We start from the raw sequence: 25,621 nt of genomic DNA, 5'->3' as shown, positions 1-25,621 counted from the left end.
AAATAAATAATAGCTAACAGGCCTTGAAGACGTACAGCAGCCAGTTCTAAATGCTTTGTCTGTATTAATTCATTTTATCCTCACAGCAACCCCGTGTCGATGGTGGTGGCATTGTGAACCCCCGCTTTGCAATTAAGACCCTTAGGCTGTCTGGCTCAAGAGGGCCTGTACTTTAAAAATAAATAAATAAACACACACATATACATAATGTATATAAAATGTCAAACATACCTAAGATACAATATCAAAAATATATAAAAGAAAAAAGATTACAATGGATCTCCATCTCACCATCACCCAACGATAGTAACATCACCTCATGGCCGAGAGCCCACCTGTCAATTAAATGACACCATCTGGCTCCCCACAGCCCGAATTCAAATCTTAGATCCTCCAACGTGCCTGCTGGGGCCACTGGGCCAGTCCCTACGCTTCACTTAGCTTCAGTTACCAGCTCTGTACGATGAAGGTAAGCAACACAGTTGCTAACTCACAGGGATCGGGGTAAGGCAGCACACGTTTCATGTGCCACACTCCCCATTTGACGCACAGGAAGCAGCGTTATCAGATTAGCGTTCATCTGCCCTGCTCTAATGGAAGAGGCGACGGGGTCACGGCCACTGAATACCATGGACCAAAGGTATTCTATAAACATCTCTGAGTAAATGAAAGCAAAATGTCTTGTGCTTCAGCCCCAAAGCTCCGTCACCTATAGCACATTGTCTTTTAATGGAGACATTTTCTTGCCCAAGTTAATAGTTATAGCTCAAAACCCTTTCAAAATATAAACGTCTTTAAGAGGAATTATATTCTAATACAAATGTCAAGGTACCTCTGGCTACTGTTAGCAAAACTGAGCAATGAATACCTTAGATACGTCAATGCCAGGCATTTGGGTTCTAAGATTTGCTTTGATGACTCAGAGCATGCAGAATCATTTCTAGATGGACTGGAAGTGCTTTGTTTATGTTATTAAAAAAACAAAATTCAACTGAGTAAATCTGAAGATCTGATTGCTTTTATTTAACAATTCATGAACCAGGGAGCATCCCATCTAGCTGCAGAGAAAGAAATGTTTTTAAAGGCAGAAGGAAGTCAGAAATGAAGATGAAAATAAAGATTATTTTGGGCAAGGTCACCTTCCTTTGGGGGACAGAGGGGCTATTAGGTAGATTACCTCACTGATGCTGATCATCAATTCCATACTGACCAGTTAAGATTACATTCCTGAGGGAGCCTGAGCCTGCAGTTAGGTTAGATATTAAGTTTTGGTTTGGTGACTTGGGTTTAGCACATGTGACTCCATTTTGGGCCTGTTATCTCTTTTTTTAACAATGTGAAGGCTAACAGAGAGCTGAATCCTTCCTATGCTAATCTTGAGGCCCCTGGCAGCAAATAGAATATTAGACCAGATGCAGGAGTAAAATTGCTGATAAAGATTAATGATAAAATCATCTTTCTGTGAGCTGCTGCCCCAGGCAGAGGTGGATTCACATTATACCTCCACCTCTCACCGGCCAGAAACAGTTCACCTTCCATGTAGAAGGCAGTGTTTGCTTGTCTGTAAAATGGAATTGGCAGTCATGACACTCATTTTGATACTTAGTGAGATGCTATTACCAGTTTCCTTCCACTCTACAGAGCTTTAACAAGTTCACCTCTGTTACCTCGTGTCTTCTTTACCAACAATGCCATTCACAAGGTAGCCCCCTTTTTCAGGCAAGAGAACTGAAGCCCAGAGGGGTTAAGTGACTTACTCAGATTCACACAGCTTCTGCTGAGGATTTATTTTCAATTCCCCATGCCAACAAACTCTTCTATAGAAATGCTTGAGTATTATTTATTTAAAGGGCAGCACAGAGGTGGCGGGCAATGAATGAAATCTTTAGTTCTGTGCCTGGAATTGAGATGCCTGAGATGCCAGGGGAGGTGGGTTCTCTTGATTATATCATACAGAAACCCAAAGATTTCCTTTAACGACCGTGTTGAGCTATTGCTGGCAATTGGAAATGTTTATGTGAGGCCCAGGCAGCCAATCATCTGAGTGGCAGGTGCAGTTAGAAACATGGAATAGGAAGGGAGTTTATTTATAAAGGGCCTGATGAATCCCCAAAATGAACTTGTCAGTCAACCCAAGAAAAGTAACTGTGGAGGATCAGGAAATTAATGATTGTCCTCCTTGGCATAGACAGGCACTCCAGTGCCAGGGCTGTGAGTTGCCTAGCTATCAGCACATTTCTCTCTCCCCCAGGCTGCTTGGTAGTTATTTCTGTCAATAGAAACTGAGTTCAATACCTCAGAAATGTTGATCAATAAACTCAGCACTTGCTGGTTGAAATGAGCTTTAGTATTACCTGGAAAAAGAGGAGGGAAGACTTGGATTCCTTCCCTCTTTCCCTTCCTCTCTTCCTCCCTTCCTGTCTTCTTCAAACATTTAATGGACACGTGTCAGGCTCTGTGCTGATCACTGAGAAAACACAAAACCATGAGAAGAGTCAGTCCTGAACGGAAAACGTACACATGTGCCCTGCCATGTGCCTTGGAAGAGATGCATCCAGGATCCAGGAAGACGGACAGGCACGTGACAGCAACTCAGCCTAAGTGGTGTGATGGCTGGAGGGCTTCTGGCCTCATGGAGGAGGGGATAAGTGAGCTGGGCTCTAGGAAATGAATAGGAGTCCGTCAGGTAGTCACAAGTGGAAGGCCATAACATATTCAGAGATGTGGTGACAATGACAAAAGAGGTATATCCTTGCTCTTGTATTATATTATTTCTTCCAATTCTTTTCTCTTTTTCCCCTCTGCTGCTTCCTTTTCCTCAGGAATGAGCTTCTGGTAGCTTTTTAACACTGTCACTTTTGGGGCAAGAGAGATAAAAATGTGAATGTTATGTTATGTTATTCATATCAAGTGATAATAATTTATTGAGTATCTACACTGAGCCTCTAAAACCATCAGAAAATCCCTGTAGGGCAAAAAGTAGTGTTTGTCTCTGTCTACACTTCTGTACCCAGCAGCCTACACATAGTACGCAAGTGATGAATATATTTATTTTAGAATGCATGTCAGGCACTTTGCATGTATTACCTCTGACCTCATGATACATCAGGATGAATAAGATGATATATAATGTTACCGGTATGGAGTGGTCAGAGTAATCCTTTAAAACTGCATATCAGATCATTGCAGTCTTTGCTCAAAACTGTCCAGTACCTGTTCTTTATACCTATAGTAGAACCCAAAGTCCTTACTGTCACTTCCATGATGCTCCACTATCTGGCCCTTGCTGCTCCTTGCAGAGTCAGCCCTGTCCCACCTCTGGGCCTTTGCACCTGCTGTTCTTGCTACTTATAACATGCTTTCCCCAGACTGATTCTCTGCAACACTTCCTGCTACTGATCACATCTCTTCAGGCCTCCAGTGGTCCTTTTCTCACCCGTACTCCAAACCTACACAGCCTCTCCCGCAGGAATCTCTATCTCAGGGTCTGCCTTTTTTCCCTTTGTTATCACTCTGACATTTTACCATCTGTTTGTATGTTTGTTTATGCCTGTTTCCCCTGGAACATAGCAGGCTCTCAAGAATTGCTTTGTTGTATTTGTCATGTAAATGTATTTTGTATTATATTTCCACATTTAATCTACTCATAAGTAACATTACAAAATAGGTGTGAATGTCCCCATATTTAAATAAGGAACATAAAACATAATTAACAATAACAACAGCAACAAATTATTGAGCATTTGCTCTGGCCAGATGCTGTGTTAATCATTCTGCATTCATTATCCCATTGGATTATCTCAATAACCCTACAAGCCTCCCTGACCACCTTACAAAACCAACACAGGACCCCTCAGTTCACCCCAGCACTCCTTGCCCCCCTCCTGCCACAATAACTGCCCCCCACCACCCACCATTTAACACTTAGTCCATTTAACTCCTTAACATTTTGTCATTTGTCTGATGCTTGAGCCCCCACTAGAATATAAACACCATGAGAAAAGGGACACTTTTTATACACCGCCTCCTTTGTGGCATGCAGAACAATGCCTGGCATGTTATAGCTGATCAGTAAGTATCTTTAGATATTTCTGAAATGTCCACTTATTTCCCCCATAGGAAAAGGAACTAAATTTGCAGAAGAGGTCAGTTCTCCCATACTGTTTGTCATAGTCTGCATTTGACTACTTCATAGTGTGATTGGCTCATAAGCACTGTCTCCATCTGCTTCCTCCCCCACACTGTCTTTTCCAACCCCCCAGCAGTCCCAACAGCGGCCTCTTCTAGAACAAGAGGGCAGAGCAGGCCTGTGGGCAGGTAATTGCATCTCCTCCTCTGCTGTGAATCTCTCGGACAGCCGTCTGCAGCCAGGACGAGACTCTGCTGGCTGTTGCTGCAGGTCTGCCCAGATCCTTAAGAGGTGGAGACAAGGGGCTAAGCCCAGAACTAAGGAATCCACAGCGACCCATCCTTGCTGTACAGTTCCGCAGATAGCCCATCCCATCTTTCATTGACGTAAAGAAGAACCAGTTTTCCTTACTTTCCTGTATAAGCCTAAACTAGCATTAAAGATAGTAATAGGTACTCAGTAGACACTTGTGGAATGAATGGATGAATGAATGAATGGAAGAAAGAACATGCTTGCAAATGCATGAAAAAAAAAACCCATTGAAAATAGGGCAATTGAGGCTCAGGGAATAGAAGCAACTGTCCAAGATCTCTCACATTATAGCTGAGCTAGGGACTTGAACCTACTTCTGTAGATTCCAAGCCAATGACTTTCTTCTGTACCCCATGGCATCCAGGCAGTGCCAGTCCCCAAACGAAGGTCCTGGATTTGTAAGACACAGGCTTCTACATAAAGCTTGATTGCCTGCCTACCTGCCTGCCTGCCTGCCTGCTTCCCTGCCTACCTGCCTGCCTGCTTACCTACCTGCCTGCCTGCCTGATTGCCTGCCTGCCTGCCTGCCTGCCTGCCTGCCTGCCTGAGTTTGAATTTACCGAGCAATCTATTAATGTGAGCCCGGAAGCACATTTTCTTCTTCTGTTTTGTTTCCTCCTACTTGCTCCATGCTCTTCCAGATAGACACAGGGCCATGCTGGAGGCGCCTCCCTTGCCTCCTGCCCTCTGCTGATCTCTCTGCAAAGGCAGAAGACAGTCACCCCTCCTGGTCAGGATTGCCTAAAATGCCATATTCTCTCCCAACATCCTTCTCCAAAACCCCTGAATCTTCATCTGGCTCTTCTGTTGGCAAAATCCAGAACCAAACCTAGAACCTCTGGAAAAGATATTGTAGGAAAAAAAACCCCAGGGACTGTCTGCTCCATAGTCTCAGCCCCATTGCCACACATCCAGTTGAAGGAAATGCCACCTCTTCCTTGAAGTTTCTATTCCCTATTATATATGCATGTGTATCTGTGTATGTGTAATTTTTAATTGCTTTTTTGATATGTTATTGAAATTTTCCATACAATTAGCTATACCTGGAAATAATGATTTGTAATTATCACATAGTGTCTTATTGTATGAATGAACCATAATGTTCATTACCATTTTGTCACGGTTGGATATCTAGATCAGTCCCACCTTTAATCCCATTATGAATGGTATTGTGATGAACATGTTTGTGCATGTATCTTTACCTGCATTTCTCTTTTTCCCTTTAAAATATACTACTTTGATCACCAGCTCAAACTGTATGAACACTTCAGGAGTTTTGATATGTTTTGCCAAGTTGCTTTCCATAAATTTTGGCTATTTATACCTGCAGAAGTAGAATAGAAAAAAATCATTTCATTGTACTTTGTTAGTACTGAGAATTATCATTTGCCAAAATACTTGCCAGCTTGATTTGTGAAAACTACCTTCTTATCAAATAAATGAAAATTAAGACTAGCTTTGGGAGAATAATTGAACTTACGGTTTTCATTTCTTCAACCTCACATTCTTTCAATCCAGTCTTCTTTCTCTTTGCTTTTTGCCTTACCACTTATGACACAAGCTCAACTGTAATGACTTATTTTCAGTCCATAATTTCGTCTTCCTTTTACCTCTCTTTTTATTTCTCTAGTACCATCACTTGCTTTTTTTAAATGAAATATTTATTTTTGAATAAACATATAAATATACACAGCTCAAAATTCCAAAGATACAGGGAGATCAAAGTCTTTCTTGATCCACTCACCCAATTCCCACCCACTCCCATAATCCCAGATTAAAATAAACTGCCTCCCTTTCTGACCTTCCATGTCTTTTCTGCTCTTCAAGATTGTTGACTTGCCTGGGGGTAGAGACCCTGGTTTACTCTTGTCTTATTTCTGACTGTTCATAGCAGAGGGATAGGCATAGCAGGTGTTCAGTAAGTATCTTTATAATGGATGAATAAATGGAATGATAGGTGGGTAGATAGATGGATGGATGGATCAGTAGATGGATGGATAAGTGGAATGATAAGTAGGTGGCTAGATGGGTAGATGGATGGATAAATGGAATGAAAGGTGGATGGATATATAGATAGATGAATAAATGGAATTAATAGGCAAATGGATGTATGGATTGATGGGCAGATGGATGGATAGTTATTTTGTTCCTAAAGAAATTAGGAACCATCCTTTCAGGCTTTGAATACCTAACAGTCTTATAATTATTGATGATCAATGAGAAATTACCCAGTGATTTTCACTACATAAAAACCCCATTTATTAAACTGTGCTACAGATAACCCTGATGCTTCAAAGCAGAAATAATTCTTGTTCAGCAAATGAATTAACCAGTGTTTAATTACCATGATTCACTATCCACTACTAAACTTTTTTTTTGAAAGTAGCTGATAGAATGGACACAGCCTTTTCCAGACTGGAATTTCCACATTATAAAGTAATTTTTTATAGACATGTAGAGTGTGTTGGGTTCTATATAAGCTGGAGTCTCTTGGGAAATTGCATTTTCTTCTACCTGTCACCACCATGCAAAGACAGCAGCTGTCCCAGGTGCTGACTGAGAAGTGCAGTAAAAGGGAATTTAACACTGGCTGGACTCTCGCTCTGTGCTGGCCAATGTGTGGGATACTTAGGTGGCCTGTCTTATTTTGTATTCCTGTCTGTCCGGAGAGGTAGGTCCTAAAACCTGCATTTGACAAATAAGGAAGCCGAGGCCAAAGAGACAGAGTGGCTCTCTGGAAGTCAGTTAGTGAGGTTCCAGACAGAGCTGGGATTTCAACTCAGCTGCCTCTCCCTGGGATGCTGAATGCTTTCTGATGTCCCCAGCCTGTATCTTTCATATTTCCTTCTTTATTCTAACACCACTTGGAATTTAACTCCTCCCTATGCCCATATTATAGAACAGATTTCCCTACATTATGGAATAGAATTCCATTCCACAGGGTTCCTGTCCCTCTGCTAACATGTGGACCCCTCCGCTCCCCATACACACTGCCCTGGATGCATTCTTTTCACCCTTCAACTGCCCTCAAAACTTCTCTCCTCCAGGAAGGCTCCCTTGATCACTGTAGACCATGGATGCTGCCCAAAGAATCGGGGGATCTAATTTTGAGGTAGCCATTCTACACGTCCGGGACTCAGTTTGTTTATCTGTAAAATGGAGTTAACAAGACCAGGAACAACTGCGACAGCTGAATGTGTGATGTGACACCACTTTGATAAGGATGCCACACTGCACGTATGTGAGGGATTATTAAAACAAGGAGTTCTGGGCTTGTTCACACTAATGCGGCAGCCCCTCACAGGCACTTCTGCCGTTAGGCCATGTCTGTGTATGTCTGCAGTACCTGTCCACTGAAATGGACGTCTTAGGGGACCAGGGCCACCCTTGCACATCTCCATATGTATTGGAGGGTGCCTGCTACACAGTGCTCAACAAGTATGGCTTGAATGCAGAATGAGCATGGGGGCAGGGCTGGAGCCAGCCGAGCTGTGGGAAGGAGGCCTCTACTTCCTGCACACCTCAGAACCTTCTAGCCCCTGGTTCCAAGGCAGCAGGAGTCTCCCATCAGCCTAGGGAATTAGGACACTTTCCCCCAGGCTCTACAGGGCATTGGGGCATGACAGTCCCTGACCTTCCTCACTCAGGGAGCTCTCCGGACTTTTGAAAGCAGTTCACAATGAAAGAAATCTGAGGGAGCCTTCAGTCCAGCCCTCACTTCACAGATGTGGAAACTGAGGCCCAGAGAGTAGCAGGGACTTGCCCATAATCACATGAGTGTCAGAAACCAAATTGAAACCCGAGGCTTTAGACTCTCCAGTACTCTCCTCAGTAGTCTGATGCCCTGCCAGTTTGCTCAGGCAGCATTTGGGGATCACAGGGGAGTGTCTCATTCTGAGAGTGTCCCTGTTACTGCACACCTGCCACTCCCTTCCTGGGCTCTGCTGAACCTCTCCCTGCACCCCTGCCCACCACATGGAACCTGGCCATGTCCAGAATACCAGAGAGCACAGGGCTGTGGCCATCTACAGGGTCAGGAGGTAATCAAAGGCAGGCGGGGAAGTACGTGGAAGCCACTTGAAAGGACACATGCAGGGAGAGAGCTTCCAGACTGGTGCACTGTTCCTCTAAACGGGAAGTCTGGGGAACACCATGACCTTTTCAGTGGCTTGGGATTCCAAGATGTTTCTTTGTATTTTAAGGATTACTGGCTGTGTTGAAGTTGAACTGATATACTGCAAGTACTGCACATATTTAATGTATACAATGTGATCACTTTGGACATAGGTATATACCACCATCAAGTTAATAAACTTACCCATCACTTCCAGAAGTTTCCTCCTGCCCCTCTGTTTGTTTTTGGCTTGTTTGTGACAAGAATACTTGACCCGAGATTTACCTTCTAAACAAAATTTTTAATCCAATGATACCGTTTTGTGAACACCAGGCCCATATGTTGTGCAGCAGCTCTCTAGAACTCACTATTATGTGACTGTAACTGTATACCCTCTGAACAACTCCCCATTTCAAGCAGTCGTAGAAGGCAGAGAGTTTCACATTAATCTTTGTTTGTATTTTCTCCTCTCCCCACAATTGTGGTGCTGGATTCCCGCCAGGGCAGGCATGAAGAGTAGGGGGCCTTGGGCTCGTGAAAGCTCAGATTTATTTAGAGACCAATTTACTAGGGAAAGGGGCCAGCGGCTCCATTCTTTTCTCTTTCCCTCAATGAATTCTCATGTTGTTTGTTTACACATCCATCCATTCATTTAAACATTCAAGTAAAACTGTGCCACCTCCCTATTAAATGTCACTGTACCAGGCCCTGCAGGGGCAGAGTCCTGCCTGCGGGAAGTCACAGGCCAGTGGGGAAAATAAAACCTGCCGCTGCTTCTCCCGTCCTATCTCTCCTGAAGCCCCGCTTGCCTTCCTCCTTCATTTCCTGCCCAAATATCCACCAGCCCCTTCTCCAGGCCAAGATCTGGGCCGCCCGGCGGGTTGCTCATGGAGGAGGAGGACCGTTAAACAGTTCCTGAAATGGTTGCAATCGGTGGTAGGAAGGCATGGAAGTTAAAAATGCCTCCAGCTTTGAAGTAAGCTAGGGCTGAGTTTGAAACTGATGAGTTCTGTGACCTGAAGCAAACCTCTGCACCTCCGTCGGGCTCAGTTTCTGCATCTCTAGAGTGGGGCTGCAAATGCCGCTCTTACAGGGCTGCTGGGAGGATTGCAGGCGACAGTGCAGGTAGAGAACCCAGTGCCTTGGCTATCACTCTGTTATTAGTAATTAAAAGCATGCTCAGCATTCAGGGAGGCCCCAGAGAGCATGAGTAATTTGGGTGGGATGAATGAATTAAGCCTTCAGAGACAACGGGATTTGTCAGCAGAGTGTCTGACGTGCCCTGGCTAAGGAGAAGCTTGTGAGGTTGGAAGACGAAATTGCTGCCTGTCTCCAGTACTCCAAACACTTCCCAGAGATGCATTTCCCTGTCCCGGCAATAGCCAGCAAGTCTGTGCTGTAGGATTCACTACAGGCCGTTGGCCTGTACCCTGGGAGGGAGGCGGGAACTGGCTCACCCCCACCCCTGGGCTGGCCCTGGGAACCTCCTGCCAGCAGTGGCAGAGGCCAGCCAGCCTGGCTGGGAGCCAGGCGCAGAAACTACTGGCAGGGTGGGGTGAAGTGGCCAGGAGAGAAGCTCTTTGGGCCCAAGTCAGCCAGGCTGTAGGGTGACAGCTGTGTGGAGGGCAGGCAAGAGTCACTACTGTGACTGCACATCTCTGTGTTCACTCTTGCCTAGGCGCCCCCTACAGGCTGGTGGCTGCAACTGCCAGGAGCCCAGAAGGGAGAGAGAGAATGTTCAAGGCCAGGGAAAAAGCAGCACTTTCCCTGACAGCCAAAGTCCTGTTCTAAAGCTTTTTGGTTCCTGATTCTGACTTGGGGTGAAATTCCCAGGAGCACAGTCTTCTACACATGGCATTTAGTGCCACCCTCCTGGGGAGAATGTGGACTTTAGAGCACAGTCAGATTCCTGTGACGGCTCTACTTTTAAGGTATCAGGGGGGTGTACATGGCTTCATACACTGAACCTCGGTTTTCTATCTGTAAAATGGGGTACTGATCTGCCTTCTGAGATTGCACAAGAAAGTCGTCTAGAAGACACATTCACCAGAGCCTCCTTTACTTCTTTGTCCCCTGCCTGTCCCTCTCCTTTAATCATGGGCTATCTGCCTATCTCCCCAGCACTGACCTCCTCTTCCCCTCCACATTTTAGTGACTCTCTTTGTGCCATCCTCTAACACCTGTCCTGCCTTTCTCCTCCTTTCCTCTTCCTTCCCTACCCATCTTCCTTCCCCTCACTGTCCTCATCTTCCTTCAAGACCCGATGTATCGCTACCACCTCCAGGTCTTTACCGACCAGCCCAGGAAGAATCCATTGCTCCCTTTTGGGGACCTCGTGTTTATTGATGTATCTGTGCTATAAGTGTTCCCTCTGCTTCATATTATATCTTATTGCCTCTGGCCCTAGCCTGTGTACTTCTTGAGGGTGGAGCTTTATCTGGGCACCTCTGAGGGCTGCGTATCTAGCAGATGTCCTGGTACCCAGTAGGTGTGAAGCAATACGGAAATGTATCCCCACCACAGTACACTGGGCAGCCCTATAAGCATGGACGGCTGCAATAAACTTGCATCACCCTAGAAGGAACAGACTGAAGACAGAGAAAGGCTAGCATTTGCATCTTTGCATAAAGCTACTCTGCCTCATTTATTTCACCCAGTCTCCCAGCCACCCCATGAGGAGACTTAGCAAGGATGCATTTGCTGATGAAAACAACAGTAGCTCAGATGGAGGTCACTTGTGTGAGGGCACAGCCATGAGAGCTTTTCAAAAATTGTTTTCTGAAGCCAAAGGCTGTTTTTCTTTCACTACACTGCATGTGCCCCTCCAAGTAGGAATGATTTGGTTTTGATCGTAGTGGAGTTTTAATTTCCTGTCTCTTCTTATCTACACCCAAGATTCTGGTTTTATTCCCAGACCCACAGATATGCAGGGAGAAGCTTTCTCCCCACAAGTGTCAGCCCAGTAAGAGACTCTCATCTTGGGGTCCATGCTGGAGGTCCATGAAATAACACACAGAGTAACACATTTTTACTTGTGCCAACCTCACATTGAAATTTAGCCTTTCCTTCTGTTACAGACACAGGTATGCTAACAGCACCTGTGATTCTGTTCCTAATAGAAATCACACGTAGTTTTATATCCTCTTCCATTTGTTGCAGATGTCTTAAAATGTAGTTTATGCTCATCACCAGTTCCAACGTGTGGTCATTATTCCCTCTGTTACTAGACCTTTTAATGTGTCAATGAAGAAGCATATGTAATATTATATTACAGTTGGCTTTTAAAAAAATGTTTTGGAAGTGGTTTCTTTGGTAATACATTTTGCATTTGATTTTACGCATTTTAAAATGTGGCCCATTGGCTTCTGCAACTGACAGAGGGGTCTTGGGCACCAAGTTTAGAACCTCTGTTCTCCATGCTTGAGTACTTTTTAGAGTTAATGAAAGCAGACTTCTGTTAGTAACTACAACCAGAACAATAAAAGCTAGTGTATCTGTGGGGCGGTTCACATCATTTTGCATTTATTCAGTTACTCATTTGTTCATTTGTTCATCAGTCCAGTAAAAATCTAGGCGCCTGTGCTACGTTCCAGGGACCAGACTGTAGTGAGCATATCAGAGCCCCTGCATTCATGGAACTTTTATTGCCTCATGTAATCCTCATGGTGACCTATGACTCAGATATTATTGTCCGTGATTTATGCATGAGGAAAACTGAGGCTCAGAGAGGCTGAATGAATTGTTCAAGTTTTCTGAGCTAATAAGTGGCAGGGCCTGGGTTTAAGCCAAAAACGGCTTCACGGTAGCATGATTATGTCTGATTTGCCTGATGATTGTATAAGTCTCTTGATTTCCTTAAATGCAAAACATTGAAAACAGTAGATATCCTCCCCACCCCCCATTCTTTCATTTCTACCTTTTTTTTCTTGGGAAGCCACATAATGTTAGAAATCTGAGCCAGTATCATTGTGTAAGTGCAGAACCTGTAGCCCAGGGAGGGTAGAGGGTCATCTGGGGACATACAGCAGAGCGAGGCCGAGCTGGACCCCCATCTCACCCCCGGGGTCTCCAGCGGGCACTCCTCCTGCTCGGGGTCCCAGCCACGTTGGCCATGGGATGGTGGCCCCTCCCGGCTTCAGACAGCACCCCCTGCCATCCCACATCCCCAGGGTCCCCCACCTCCCTGGGCAGCAGGCACACTCCCAGCTGGGCTTTCTGAGCAGCTGCTCCCGAGAGCCCCGGGCCCTCCCACCTCTGGAGCCCATCCTAATGAGCTGCTCTCTGAAGTGAGAGCTGTGAGGACCTCTCAATGTCTCAATGACTCTGTGTGGGTATTTCATGAATAAATAATCCTCAGGCCTCCGCTTTTGTCACTGAACCTTTTTTTTTTTATAATGTTTCATTTTTAATATGATGGTGGATTTCCAAGGGTCAGGAGAAGGGGGGTGGGTGAGGAGGAGAATTTCTCTGAGCAATCAGAACAAGAACAGGGAGGAGGTGATGGTTTTTTGCCAAGGAATAATGGCCTCAGAGATCAGATGGATTCCACAGTCATGGTGTGTATGTTGGGAAGGGAGGGGGGTTGTCCACACATTCTCTGGTCACTCCTGGGGAAAGCCAGGTGGGACAGAATGTCCCCAGGCCACTGGCTGGTGTGCTTCAGGGCCTGACACTCTGCAGGAAAATCTGTTCCCCCAACCCTGATGCCCAACTCCCTAGATTAGATTGGCCCCTCTGCCCCGTGCTGTCACAGGCCCCCGTTCCATAGTTTGTGATTGTAGATCCAGGGGTAGCCGTAGACATGGAGACAGGGATATAGAGACCGGCAACTGTGTTCCACTAGCGGGACTGTAAGTCCAGGAGAACAAAGCCCCTGTCTGTTTTGCTCTTCATGTATACCCAACCTCCAGCCCCCGCTGTGAGTGCTGGGTAAATATTTGTGAAATGAACAAATGCATTTCCAAATTAACAGCAGCCCCTTATGGAGGCCCTTGTTTGGGTCTGGTGATGATGAGGGCATTTTTCATCTTTTATCTCATGGCTCCTGGCCACAGCCCTGTGAGCTGAATAGTATTGTCCCCATTTCACAGAAGGGCAACAGACACTCACAGTCATTTTCCTTTTGTCCCCAAGGCCTCACAGCTGGTGGGCCTCATTTGTCCCTCCTCTTCTTCCTTCTGCCTTTGCTTATTCAGTGAACAGCTGCAGTACACCCAACACTCTGGGGAAAGTGAGGGAGGCGGAACCTCAACACACAGGAAGCTTGCAAGCTACTCAAAGACACAGACAGTCACAGGAAGCTGTGAGACCACTCTGCACAGCGGTATGTGTTCTTGACCTAAATTAGTGCACACCATAATTGCCGGAGGAGGGGAAATGGTAACTGTCAGCTGCGACATCAGTCCCAGACTCCCCGCGTGGGAGGGCATCTTAAGGAAGTAGGCAGGATCCTGTCGGGATGGGAGCCAGACACACTGGAGCAGAGACCCTGGCTCTGCTATGACTGCCTGACATGGGGCAAGCCCCTCAGAAGCACCAGGCCCTGCCTGTCGTGTGTGCATTTCTTTTTTAACCAACAAAATGGGGGTAAGAATGGCACTGTCTCATAGGGCTATGGCAAACATTAATGAGATAATCCACATTAAGTCCAAGTTCACACATCTTAAATTCTCAGTAGTATCAGCCAGTGTCACTATCACCATGGTATTTACAGCCCTCCTGGGAGGCTTGATTCTCCTCTACTATGATCCCAGAAAATGGCCATCCCTCCTCAGTGTGCATCTCTTCTGTGGCCCCCAGCGGGACCTGGGGGGATGGTGTCCCCATTGCTCAATCACTCTGACTTTAGAAAAGCCCAAATCTGCCGCCCTGTGGCTTGTGCCCACTCACCCCTGCCTGGAAGCCTTCTACCAACTCATCTTGATAAAGCAGGTGCCACATGCCCACCACTCTCCTAACACTACCTACATTATCTTCAGCTGGTCTCAAAACAGCCTTAATCCTCCACATGGTGCCTCAGTTTCCTCTATAGAATGCTCTGCTTCTATAAAAGATGGTCATATGTTTTATATCATTGTGTTTTTATGAGGATTAAGTACATTGATACATGTAATGCTTGAAACATTTCAAGCATATTATGATCAATAAGCTTTAACTATTATTGTTGTTTTTATTGCCATCATGATTTTTATAAAATACTAATCTATGTCATCCATCTACATCAAAGCAGGGTCTACTTTTAGAACAGTTTAGTGGCCACCCATAGTTTGCAGCGTGAAGTCCAGAATCACTCAGGCCTAGCACGCAAAACCTTGTCTAGCTTGCCTCCTGGCAGCCCGTGCTGCCTGTCCTTGGCCACTCTCCACCTTTGCTCAGCACTCCTGTCTCCTTGCATTGACTGAAGTTCCTCCAATCAGGGTATACCCTCACCTACTTTGAGGCCTTAAGATAATTCTGTTTCCTCTGCCTAGAATACTCTTGTCCCGTACCACCCTCCTTCATTTGGTTAATTCCTGTGGGCTCTCCATTTCCAAGATCTGACTTGAGGGAGGGGTGCTCTTCTTTATGGTCCGAGGGTCCCAGTTATATAGCTATGCTAACTTTTTATTTGTTTTTCTGCCTGCCTAGCACACACTTTGCCACATCTATTCCTATGCCTCCCAGAAACCAGCCCATAACCCAAAAGAAATAGTTAGGCAACAAAGAAAACGATTAAATGAGTAAAGGGACAACATGAGGTCCTCCTCTCCTTCTCTTACATCCTCAAGTCACAGTTCTTGCAAATGTGAGGGATACTCAGATGGTACCAATGGCTACCAGTTATTGGGTACTTCCTGTGTAAGGGACATTTTACATATATTATCTAATTTATTTCACATGCTAACTCTGTCAGCTAAGGTATTAACATCCTCATTTTTCAATAAGAAAATGGAGGCTCAGAGTTTAAGGGATTTTCACAAGGCCACCTTCTAGTGAGTGGAGCTGGGAGACCAACCTGTCTCATATCCACTATTCTACATTGCTGCTCATGCTGCTGGGGGCCAAGACTCCCTAAATTCCAAGGCAGGGGGACAGCGTGATCCCCATCAAGCAGCTGTCCTTGGTCCCTCCCTCCCTTGGAGCTCAGGAAACAAGGCTGCCTGTTATCAGAGAATGATTAGTCTGTACCTATGGGGGGCTTGTCACTGCCTGGGCCCTGAGTCATCCATTCACACCTCTTTATGAGTAACACAGACCTTTCCTGGTGTTTATTAACAGTGGGCCACATCAGCATCTGTTCCCAGCTGCCCTGCCTAATGCTCACCCTGTATGGGGCTCAGCTGTGTCAGCCAGTAGACCCCAGGTGATGCATCTACGCTTGAGCAGTCAAGTGGGGAGGGGATGACTGCCACACTCAGCCTGGTGGGGTATGGCTGACTCAGTTTTGAAACCAATATTATCAGGAAGAAAAAAAAAAAAGAAGAAGGATGCCAGAGCTGGAAAGGTACATGGAAAACATCTTGGACAGCATCTGGACTTAGTAGGTACAGAAACAAAGACAAAGGAAAGACATAAGAATATCAGTTCGCAACTGGCATGCAGTAGGCACACAACTGTTTGCTGAATGAATAAACAAAGAATAGATTCACATTGAGTTGTAGAGTTTAGAAAACACGTTTATATGCATCATGTTATTACATTCTCACAAAAATCCTACATGTGCTATTCTCATTTTACAGATGGGAATACTGAGGTTCAGAAGAAATTTCATGTAGGAAGAAGAATGTGGGTTCTGGAGTTGGACAGACCTGGGTGCATATCCTAAATCCAACACCGACTTGCAGGGTTTTCCCATGTAAAACAGGAAATAGCCGTGTAGCCTGCAGTGTCTTACTGTAAATACAGTTTGATTGAAACATAGCCATGCTCATTAATTGCATTTGGCATATTATCATTGCATATTCTCTATGGCTGCTTGTGCACTATAAAAGCAGAATTGAGTCATTGGGACAGAGACTGGTTTACAAAGCCTAAGACATTTTCTTTGATTCCTATATAGAAAAGTTTGCCAACCCCTGTTCTGCCTGAGGTGTGTTAGGTACTTAACTAATGGTGGTCTTTTCTCTCAGATGAAGGAGAAGTGGCTTTATTATGGTCCTTTTTCTAAGACTTTACAGGCCTTGTGAATACCGCAGTGTGACCTGCAGTGCCTGGAGTTGGAAGAGCTGGTGTGGAGTTAGGAGCACTGAAGGAAGAGCCAGGGAACAGGGTGTTCTAGTCCTGGCTCTGTCCTGTGTGAGCTTGAGGACACCCCTCTGAGCCAGGAGTAGTGGCTCGAGTGTCCCCCCAAGATTCACGACTACCCAGAACCTCAGAATATAACCTTGTGTAGATATAGGGTCTTTGCCAATGTAATTAAGGTAAGGTGAGAACAGATTAGGATTGGTGCCAAATCCAGTGAATGGTGTCATTGTAAAAAAGACAGGCAGACAGACACAAGGAACAGAGCCATGTGCCCATGGAGGCCGAGACTAGAGTGAGGAGCTACAAGCCAAGGAGAGCCAAGGACTGCCGAGAGCCGCGGGAAGCTCTGAGGAGGCAAGGGCGGATTGTCCCCCAGGGCCTACAGAGGCAGGCTGGCCCTGCTGACACCGTGACTGGGACTTCCATCCTCCAGAACCGGGACAGCGTAAGTGTCCGCTGTTTCACGTCCCCCATTGTGTGCTGCTTGTTATAGCGTCACCAGGCAATCAAGGCACCGCATGTCCCCCCGTTTATGCCAGCGCGGGTGAGGCTGTGTGGCGTGCGCATGGGCAGGAGGCCGCGCTGGAGGTTTGCAAAGGGCGCACAGTCTCCGCCCCTCCGGTTCTTCCTCTAAGATACAGAGCGGCCGGGTACAGATTTCTCCCGGCTTTGCTGTTAGGAGATCTCTGACTTGCTCTGGGGCGCAAAGCAAGTTGGGAATGAGAAACATGGCATGGAGACGCTCAGGGCCGGACGTCAGGTGCACTTGCATGCCGCCCTGGCCTCACAGCTTCAGACCCGAGCGAACCAGGACAAGCGACGTAACTCCCCACGACCCAGTTTCTCCACTTGTTCAATACGAGTAAACGTGTATATACACCTCACCAGGGCTATGGTGACAGTCAGAGGAGACAGCACAGGAAAGGAAGCCGGCGCAGTTCTCTGTGCAGAGCGGGTGCTCCGGGCCTCCTATACGGTGATGGTGGTGGTGCTGATGGCGATTCCTGGAGAAGCTGGGGCTCCCACCGGGATCTCCCTGTCACCCCAGTGCACCTCCACCCCCAGTTGCTCTTCCCTTGCTCCCTCTGCCCCTGCTATTGGGGCAGCTCTAAGCTCCAGCAGACCCCGAATCCTGGGCCCAGCCCCTGGGATGACGGACTGAGACCTGAGTGAAGAAAATGCCAGCACCTGCCTGGAGCCCCTTCTCTGCCTTGCGACGAGACTCATTTTCCCAGCCTGACAGTCACTCCAGACTCAGTTACAGCCCCTGTGTTTTAAATAACGTTCCTTCATGTAACTGGTGTTTATGCTGAATCAATCCTCTTAAAAGCTAGCAGCCTGCTTATTTGTACAGCCGGAGCTGTCTCCAGGCCCCGCGGGAGGGTGACAGGTTTTGCTTGTTTTTCTCTTCTCTCCCTTTGTTTCTCGTCTCGGCTCGCCTGTCTCCCGTCCACTCACACAGTCTTTTTCTTCACTTGCATTCTCTTTCTGAATCTATCCCTTCCCCGTCGCTCTCTCCCCCTCTCCTCTGTATACATTCGTTCTGTTACCTTGATGTGTTTTCCTTTGTGAATTTCTGCGTTTCCTGCTCCTGTTTCTCTCTTTTTCTCCTAATCTTGTTCTTCATTTTGCCTCATTCCTTACGCTTTCTTGGCCTCCAACTTCCTCTCTTTTAATTTCCAAGTAACTCTCCTCTGCGTCTTTCTCTATTTGCCCATCTGTCCATCCATATCTATGCGTCTGTCTCTGTCTGTCCACCCATCCATTCATCCACCCATTCATCTATCTTCCGTGTTTTTGCCTCTCAGTTTCTCTTCTTTCTTTCTAGTGTTTTCTGTACATGTTTATCTCTTTTCTTGCTCTCATGCTTTCTCAGATGATCTCTTCCTCTGTCTTTTTCTCATCCTCTCGCTTCCTTCTCCTCCTCCTGCTAAGGATATTAATATTTTAATAGCCTTAATCTCTTCCCAGGATTCTCGCTCCTTTCATGATTCAAAAGTGGCAAACCGCCCAGAGCTTTCAGCCTAGTAACTGTTAATTCTCTTCCCCTGTCCACCTGTCACCCTTATCTCACGTGTACAAAGTTAGGAAGTCAGGGATAATCCGGCACCTCCTTGCATCTTCTCATTTGTCCCCATACTATAGCTGTGAGCCTGAAGGATTTGCGGTGGGAACCCGGAGGCCGGGGTGGGCAGGGGAGTGGACTGTTGGAGAGACTTTTGATAAAACTACTCATTGATGGAGACTTCACCCAGGCCTTCTGGTGTTTTCTTTGTTTCCTTTTGAAAATATTTACTTGCACAAGTTCTTACCAAACCCTGTGCTGGAGGCTAGAAAGAGGTGTGTAAGTTTTGAGCCCTTCCCTCAAAAACTCTCTGGGGAACTGAAGAGCTAATGATTAAGATCAATAAGATAACAGATTTACACAATGAACTCGAAGGGTAAAGGAATTATTTCTGTTTGGGGGAAGTAGAGAGGTTTCACAAAGGAGTCATAATCCATTCTTGGGAGGTAAGGACTGCCCAGTGTCACTGCTGCATCCATAGGACCTAAAATAGTGCCTGGTACATAGGAAGCACTCACTAAGCAGGTGCAATATATGAAGGAATGGATGGATGAAGAATGAATGAATTTGAATAGTTCTGAAGGATTCTCGGCATTTTGTCAGGGAGAAAAGGTAGAGAGGAGCATCCCAGATAGAAGAGCAGGACAAAGATTCAGAGAGATGAGGGTCAGACTAGTATCCCCTCTCCAAGGCTGACCTACCCATCTCCCAGATAGTGCCTGATGGCACACGGCTGTGTCCTTCACTGGGCATTGCCTCCAGCCACAAACAACCGTCTCATCGAGTGAAGCCCCCTTCCAGATGGCAGCCCTTGGCCAGTGGCAGGCTGATGTGTGGCACAGAGGACTGGACCCCTTGCCTCCATTCAGGGCATCCCTAAAGGGCTATGCCAGCTCCAGAGCTCCCCTCAGGACCGACTGAGGCTTCAGAGCCACATGGCATTAATCACACTGGAAGTCAGCCTCTCCCTTGCCCAGTCCTAGCTTACTCACTTCCTACGAATGTCCCCCAAAAGGGCTCCTCCATAAGCCTGCCATATGCAACTCTCTGTTTCAGAGCCTTTTTTCAGGGAACCTGACTTCAGATGGCCTGTTTAGGGAATGAGAAGGGGCCTGTGACCAGCAGATAGAGGATATGAAGACAGAGTACAGATAGGTAGGCGGGTAGGTAGGAAACGATTATGAAGGACCTTGAATGCCAAGGAAAAACTAAATTAGATTTTCTTCCCTAAAGAATGGAGACCTATTGATCACTGGGGTGTCTGTCAGAGCTGGGATTTTACCAAGTTCACTAGCCGTGAGTATAAAAGGTGGAACAGAGCAGGTAAGCGTGGAGAAAGGAAATAAGCTAGCAGACTTATCTATCTGGAGCTGCAAGCCAGAGGATGGAAAGAATGGAGAAGGGATAAAGGATGGTACAGAGACATGACCAGTTGTGTTTACTGGCCACTTCCTGTGCCAAGTGAATATCCAGGAAAAGTCCTTCTTTCACAGTTTTCTGTTCTCTGAGTCATCTATCATGGAAGAATGTGGTGCCCCTTATCACCGCCTTGGTGCCACTTTAGTATCTTCAGCAATTGTGGGCATCATAGAGGTTCCATTGCTGATATTCCTTATTTGGAGCCCTTTCTCCAGAAAACAGCATCTCAAAACTTCTGTCTATACCTCTCATCAAATAGAATCTTAGCAGATCCATGGATCATGATATCTAGTCCAGGCTTATCTGTCAGGAGCCTCATTTGGGAGATGCGATGTATTGGCCTAGAATCCCGTGGCCTTTCTGACAGCTGTTGCTGCTGATCTTGATGGTGTGACTTGCATGCAGTAGTCTGAGATGTTAAATTCTAGGGCACAAGAGTCAGACTGTTCTGTGTGTGTGTGTATTGGTTCTGCAGTCTGTAGGCTGTGTAACTTGGGCAAATCCCACACCCTTTAGAGTTTCAATTTATATCCACAAAGTCAGAATGATAGCAGTGTGCCCATTTTGCAGAGTTGCTATGGAGAGGTCTGGAATCTGTAGAAACATACCATTTCAAGTTCAGAATTGTGTAACGGGAAGATCTTTCTCTTTGGACTCTGATGGAACTTGGACAGAAACTTCAATTCTTCCACAGTACAAACTTGATGGCCTTCAGCAGGACACTTCTCCATTCTGAGCCATAGTTCATTTACTGGTAAAATGGAAATCTCATGCCTACCTTCCAAAATTATAAGGATTAATGAAATAAAGGGAACAAAGTTCCAAGTACATTCCCCTTTATCGTAGGTAGATATACATCATGTCATATCGTGACAGACCTATTGAATTTTTTTCTTCTTTTCATTTTAAATATGTGCTTATATCATATTCTTGATTATAAACATAATGATGTCAAGCATAATGGATGCGTATTTAAATTGTTTAAATCCTAATGATACATATGTCCCTGGGGTTTAACCATGCCCTTTCTTTCAAAGGGAAGAAGCGATGCTGTCCACATACTTTGAAACCATCAATGACCTGCTGTCCTCCTTTGGGCCAGTCCGCGACTGCTCTCGGAACAATGGGGGCTGCACGAGAAACTTCAAGTGTGTGTCTGACCGCCAGGTGGACTCCTCGGGATGTGTGGTGAGTGATGCACAGCTCCTTGCTGGAGGCCCCTCCCTGTATAGGAGACGTGGCCAAAGGGGATCACACTGCTCATAGCTCCTGCCTCTGTGGCCTCTGGCACCCCAGGCTGCCTTGATTTCCTCATCTGTAAAGTAGAATAATTAAACCTATCTCATGGAATTGTTGGACGAATGAGATGAGGTCTTAACTCTTTAGTGCCCAATAGATAATAGGTCCTTGGGAGCTCCTGACCTCAGGAAACTTACGGTGCACTTGGGTGTGAGATAGGACATGCCTTAGCTCTGTGAACGCAGCGGGGAGCATGCCAGCACCATGTCCAGCAGAGAAAGTTTCTGCTGAGACCTGAAGTTTGTAGGCTTTCTGGGAAATTTGGTGTTGGAACTTACCTCAAAAGATGAGTTAACTGATGGGGAAAAGAGTGTGGATGGCAAGCTCTTCTGTCCAGGCAAAGGCATGGATAGGAGATGGTGGCCTTGTTTGCATGGAGCTTTAGCATATCTTGTGGGATAAGGACACAGAAGATAATGTGGAGATCTTTGTTGCCTGTAGAAAATGGTCACAAACTGGATGATTTGTTTTATAGGAATGACCTAGGGTGCTTGTTTAAAATCTGGTGTTCCACACCAGTAACTTTGATTCTGTAGAGGGCATTGGGTCCCAGAGACCTGAATTTGTAACCATTTAATGAGTGTGTATATGTGTGTGGGGGTCAGTAATGTCTTGGAAGCACATGTGGGAAACATTGCCCTATCGGCTGAACCCCTTGGTCTGGTATTCAGTGCCTTCTTGATGTGGCCCTTTCTAATGTGTCCATCACTTAACTTCACTCTACAGTGTAGCCAGTGGGGTGAATTAGATGTAGTTCTCTGAACACACTTACCTGTTTAATGCCTCAGAGACTTTATTCCCACCATTCTTTTGCCAGCATGGATTGCTCCCCAAGCCCATGTAGCAAATAAGTGGCCCTCTTTCCAGACTCATTTCCTTTAAGAAGCCTTTCCCATCCCCCATTTGCAGAAGTACCATGATCTTCAAAGGATCATGCTCATGTTTTCCTGTACTCACATCTGTCCCCTGTGATGATTGATAACACAAACTGACTTTTTTCAGGGTGATCTCACCCAGTAAGCTGAGGGAGAACCCAGAGCATCTATTGATTTAACTCAGCACCCCATTAGTACCCATCTCAGTAAATAAGGAAGGGAGGAAGGGAGAGAGGGAGGGGCAAAGAGGTCTGGGATGGGAATTCCTGCTCTGGGCTAGGCTCTCTGAAAGAGACCAAAGGAAGGAGAATACATAATTGGCTCTTAGTTTGCCAGGAGACCAGTACAAAAAGGAAGCTTTAGAGAATGAGGTAATGCAATGAAGTTGTGTTTTAGACTGAAATATCAATATATCTTCAGAGGTGGTTGGGCAATTAGAGATTTTATTGATTAGAGTTCTTAGGATTGTAAGTGACAGAACCTCAACTCAGACTGGTTTAGGCAAAAAGAAGAAATATATTGGCTCAAATGGAAGTCTAGTCACAATAGGATTGAGGGACTCAAACAGTGTCATTGCGATCCCTCTCTTCTTAGTTCTGCTTTTCTAAGAAAAGCATGCCATGCTCTGGCCCACCACACTGTCCCCACTTAGTGAGTCCTGCAGGACAAGAACATCTCTTTCTAGTTCCTCCAAATAAAGTCACAGGATTCCATCTCATTGGTCCTACTTGGCTCTCATGCCCATCTCTGTACTGATCACAGTGGTCAGGAGGAAGGACTAGGCTCGTCCCAGCACCAGTCATACCTGGGGCTTGGGCCAGGTAGCAGCTGCTCCTAAAATTCCTGCTAATGAGTTGGCACAAGGCATAGACTCTCAAAGAAAAATAGGGTGCTTGCAACAGGAAAAGAAGTTGTAGATACTAGGTGGGTGTGCATCAGCAGCTGTTTGTTTCAGAGTGTCGCAACACCACCCTTCATTCTGCATATTATAACACTGAGGCTCAGGGACGGAGAAGAAGATTCCCCCAAGTCCTAGAGCTCAGTGGCCAAACAACTCAAAAGGACGTCCCAGAGCATCTGTGTGGCCTCCAAAACATGTGGCTGGCATTTCTGAAAGGATTAAGTTGTCTCTATTCACTTTTCTATCTGTTCTCTTTCCTGAACTAATTAAGCTCCTTGCCCTTGACGACAGAAGTTCCAGAGAATGAAACCTCAGAAAGCAGAAGGTGTGTGTGTGTGTGTGTGTGTGTGTGTGTGTGTGTGTGTGTGTGTGTGTGTGTGTGTGTGTGTGTCTAGGCAGGAATCATCTCTTTTTCTCCTCTTGTTAAAGTAAACTAGGAAAATGAAAAGAGAAAGAGCATTCATTCCCTGGAGGTGAAGAGAAAATTTCAACTGATGAGGTTGTCAAGAACTTTTCTTTCCAGATTAAGGATCTAATGTGAAAGCTACAACTTCAGGGCTTGACGGACTTAAACTCTCCTCCGTGCCTTCAGTATAGACAGGGTAATACCCACTTCTACACTGAAATTTAATATCTCACCCATTTCTGTGTAGATTCCACATCATGCCTGCAAAGAGAAACTTTTTCTTAGAACCCCTCTTCTAAAAAGCTCTATCTGGCAAAAAAAATAATAATAATACCTTGCATTTTTAGAACATTTTAGAGTTCTTAAGGCATGTCTACGTCCAATAATAACTCACCTTCACAACAAAGCTGAAGTAGGTTCCCTCATTATACGGGAAGCAGGGTGATATTCCAAGGTCTCACCACAAGGGGGCAGGATGGAGGCCCAAGAACATGCCTTAATCGTGTTCTTCATGCGAGACCCACTTTGGTTTGCTCTCCAAAGGAGCCGAGAGGATGTGGCAGCCCAGCACCTTGGAAAGAAGGCTCTTAGTCTGGTCTGAGTGAATCGGGCTAAGCTCTGACTTGGTCACTGGTGAGTTTTTGAGTCAACATTGGCCTCAGTGGCCTCGGTTTCTTAACCTTTCAAAATGGAGCAATAGCTCTTGATCTCGTAAGTTTTTTGAAGAGTCAACATAACTGGAAATGATTTGGGACTTACAAAGTGTCCTTTAGTGTGTGAATGATGAAACCACAGTTATTGACTTTTTATGTAATAGATATGATATTTAGGGCCACAAAAATTCAGCACCACAGCATATTTGATTTTCTGTGTTTCTGTAAATGAGTTTCATTTCTGTTATACTCCACCCACTGGTAATGGAAACTTGATTCTGGTCAGTTCAGGTTTTCTGTTCCTGGCCTGTTTCTGAACATCTAAGTTCAAGGGGGCTAATGTCTGCCTAAGGCATGGGGGAATCATTACCTATTAATTCTAGCACCTGCTATTTCATCTGTCCATCACTCTCTTTCCTTTCTGGTATATTCCAGGACCTCTCAGTTCCCACATGATTTATAAGTGTGTGGTCTATCCTGGCTTCTGCTGCCATGTTGGCTTCATCCACCTTGAAGTCATTTGAAGACAGTTGGGTCTGCCTGTCACATAGCTTTGCCACCCCAGTGAGGGCATGAGGGACGTCTAACAGCTCTTCTGCACCACCCGAGGGCATGAGGATCGGATCTAGGCAGACCATGAATCATTTGTAGCTGGCTGCTTTCATGCCAAGGCAGAGCACTCAGCCATGCTTGCCGACGCCACATGCCCTCTGGCAAATGAGGCAGAGACCCTCCTTGCCTTCAGATCCCTCAAACGCATCTGACTTGCTCCAGCCCCATCCTCTTCGACCATCCCAAGTAACGGGTCTGGTGGGAAGAGAGCACGGGTCTCTTTTAAGGACATCCTGTTTGATTTCCAAGATCCCTCTTCCCCAGACTCAAATGATCTTTCCTGGAAGTGTGGAAGGAGGACTGGCAATCCCCTAACAGATCACAGATGCTTCCATTCTTTTATTATTATTTTACCTTCTATTTAGGCTTCAATTTCTAACCTCTCCTCTCCAAAAAAAAAAAAAAAAAGAAAGAACAATGAAGAAGGCTCATTTTGCTTGGCCTTCTGGTTCTGCTGTGCAGTCTTCCCCTGGGGTCATGTGGTCCTCGAGTTGACAGCTGCCCAAACTGGGGAGGATCGTAGGGCGTGTGGTAGGGCAGCATGGTCAGTCCACAAGGGTGTCCACGACCTGATGCCTGGAACCTGAGGGTGTGTTACCTTAGGTTCAAAGGG

The 25,621-nt window shown here is 45.9% G+C and overlaps 1 protein-coding gene across 4 annotated transcripts in view; it reads left to right on the top strand.

Annotated features, from left to right (window-relative positions):
* Window positions 1-25,621, top strand: part of ASTN2 (astrotactin 2) — an 821,466-nt gene that overhangs the window by 449,030 nt on the left and 346,815 nt on the right. For all 4 annotated transcript variants that reach the window (XM_036915513.2, XM_057498978.1, XM_036915512.2 and 1 more), the window contains exon 11: window positions 21,300-21,450. In XM_036915513.2, the coding sequence (XP_036771408.2) occupies window positions 21,300-21,450 (151 nt within the window). The remainder of the gene's footprint in view (window positions 1-21,299; window positions 21,451-25,621) is intronic.

The sequence above is a fragment of the Manis pentadactyla genome, chromosome 3 (assembly GCF_030020395.1).
Source record: "Manis pentadactyla isolate mManPen7 chromosome 3, mManPen7.hap1, whole genome shotgun sequence".
In the NCBI taxonomy this organism is placed as follows: domain Eukaryota; kingdom Metazoa; phylum Chordata; class Mammalia; order Pholidota; family Manidae; genus Manis; species Manis pentadactyla.
The sequence above is the reverse complement of the archived record's forward strand: the minus strand, read 5'-3'. Positions and strand labels throughout refer to the sequence as shown.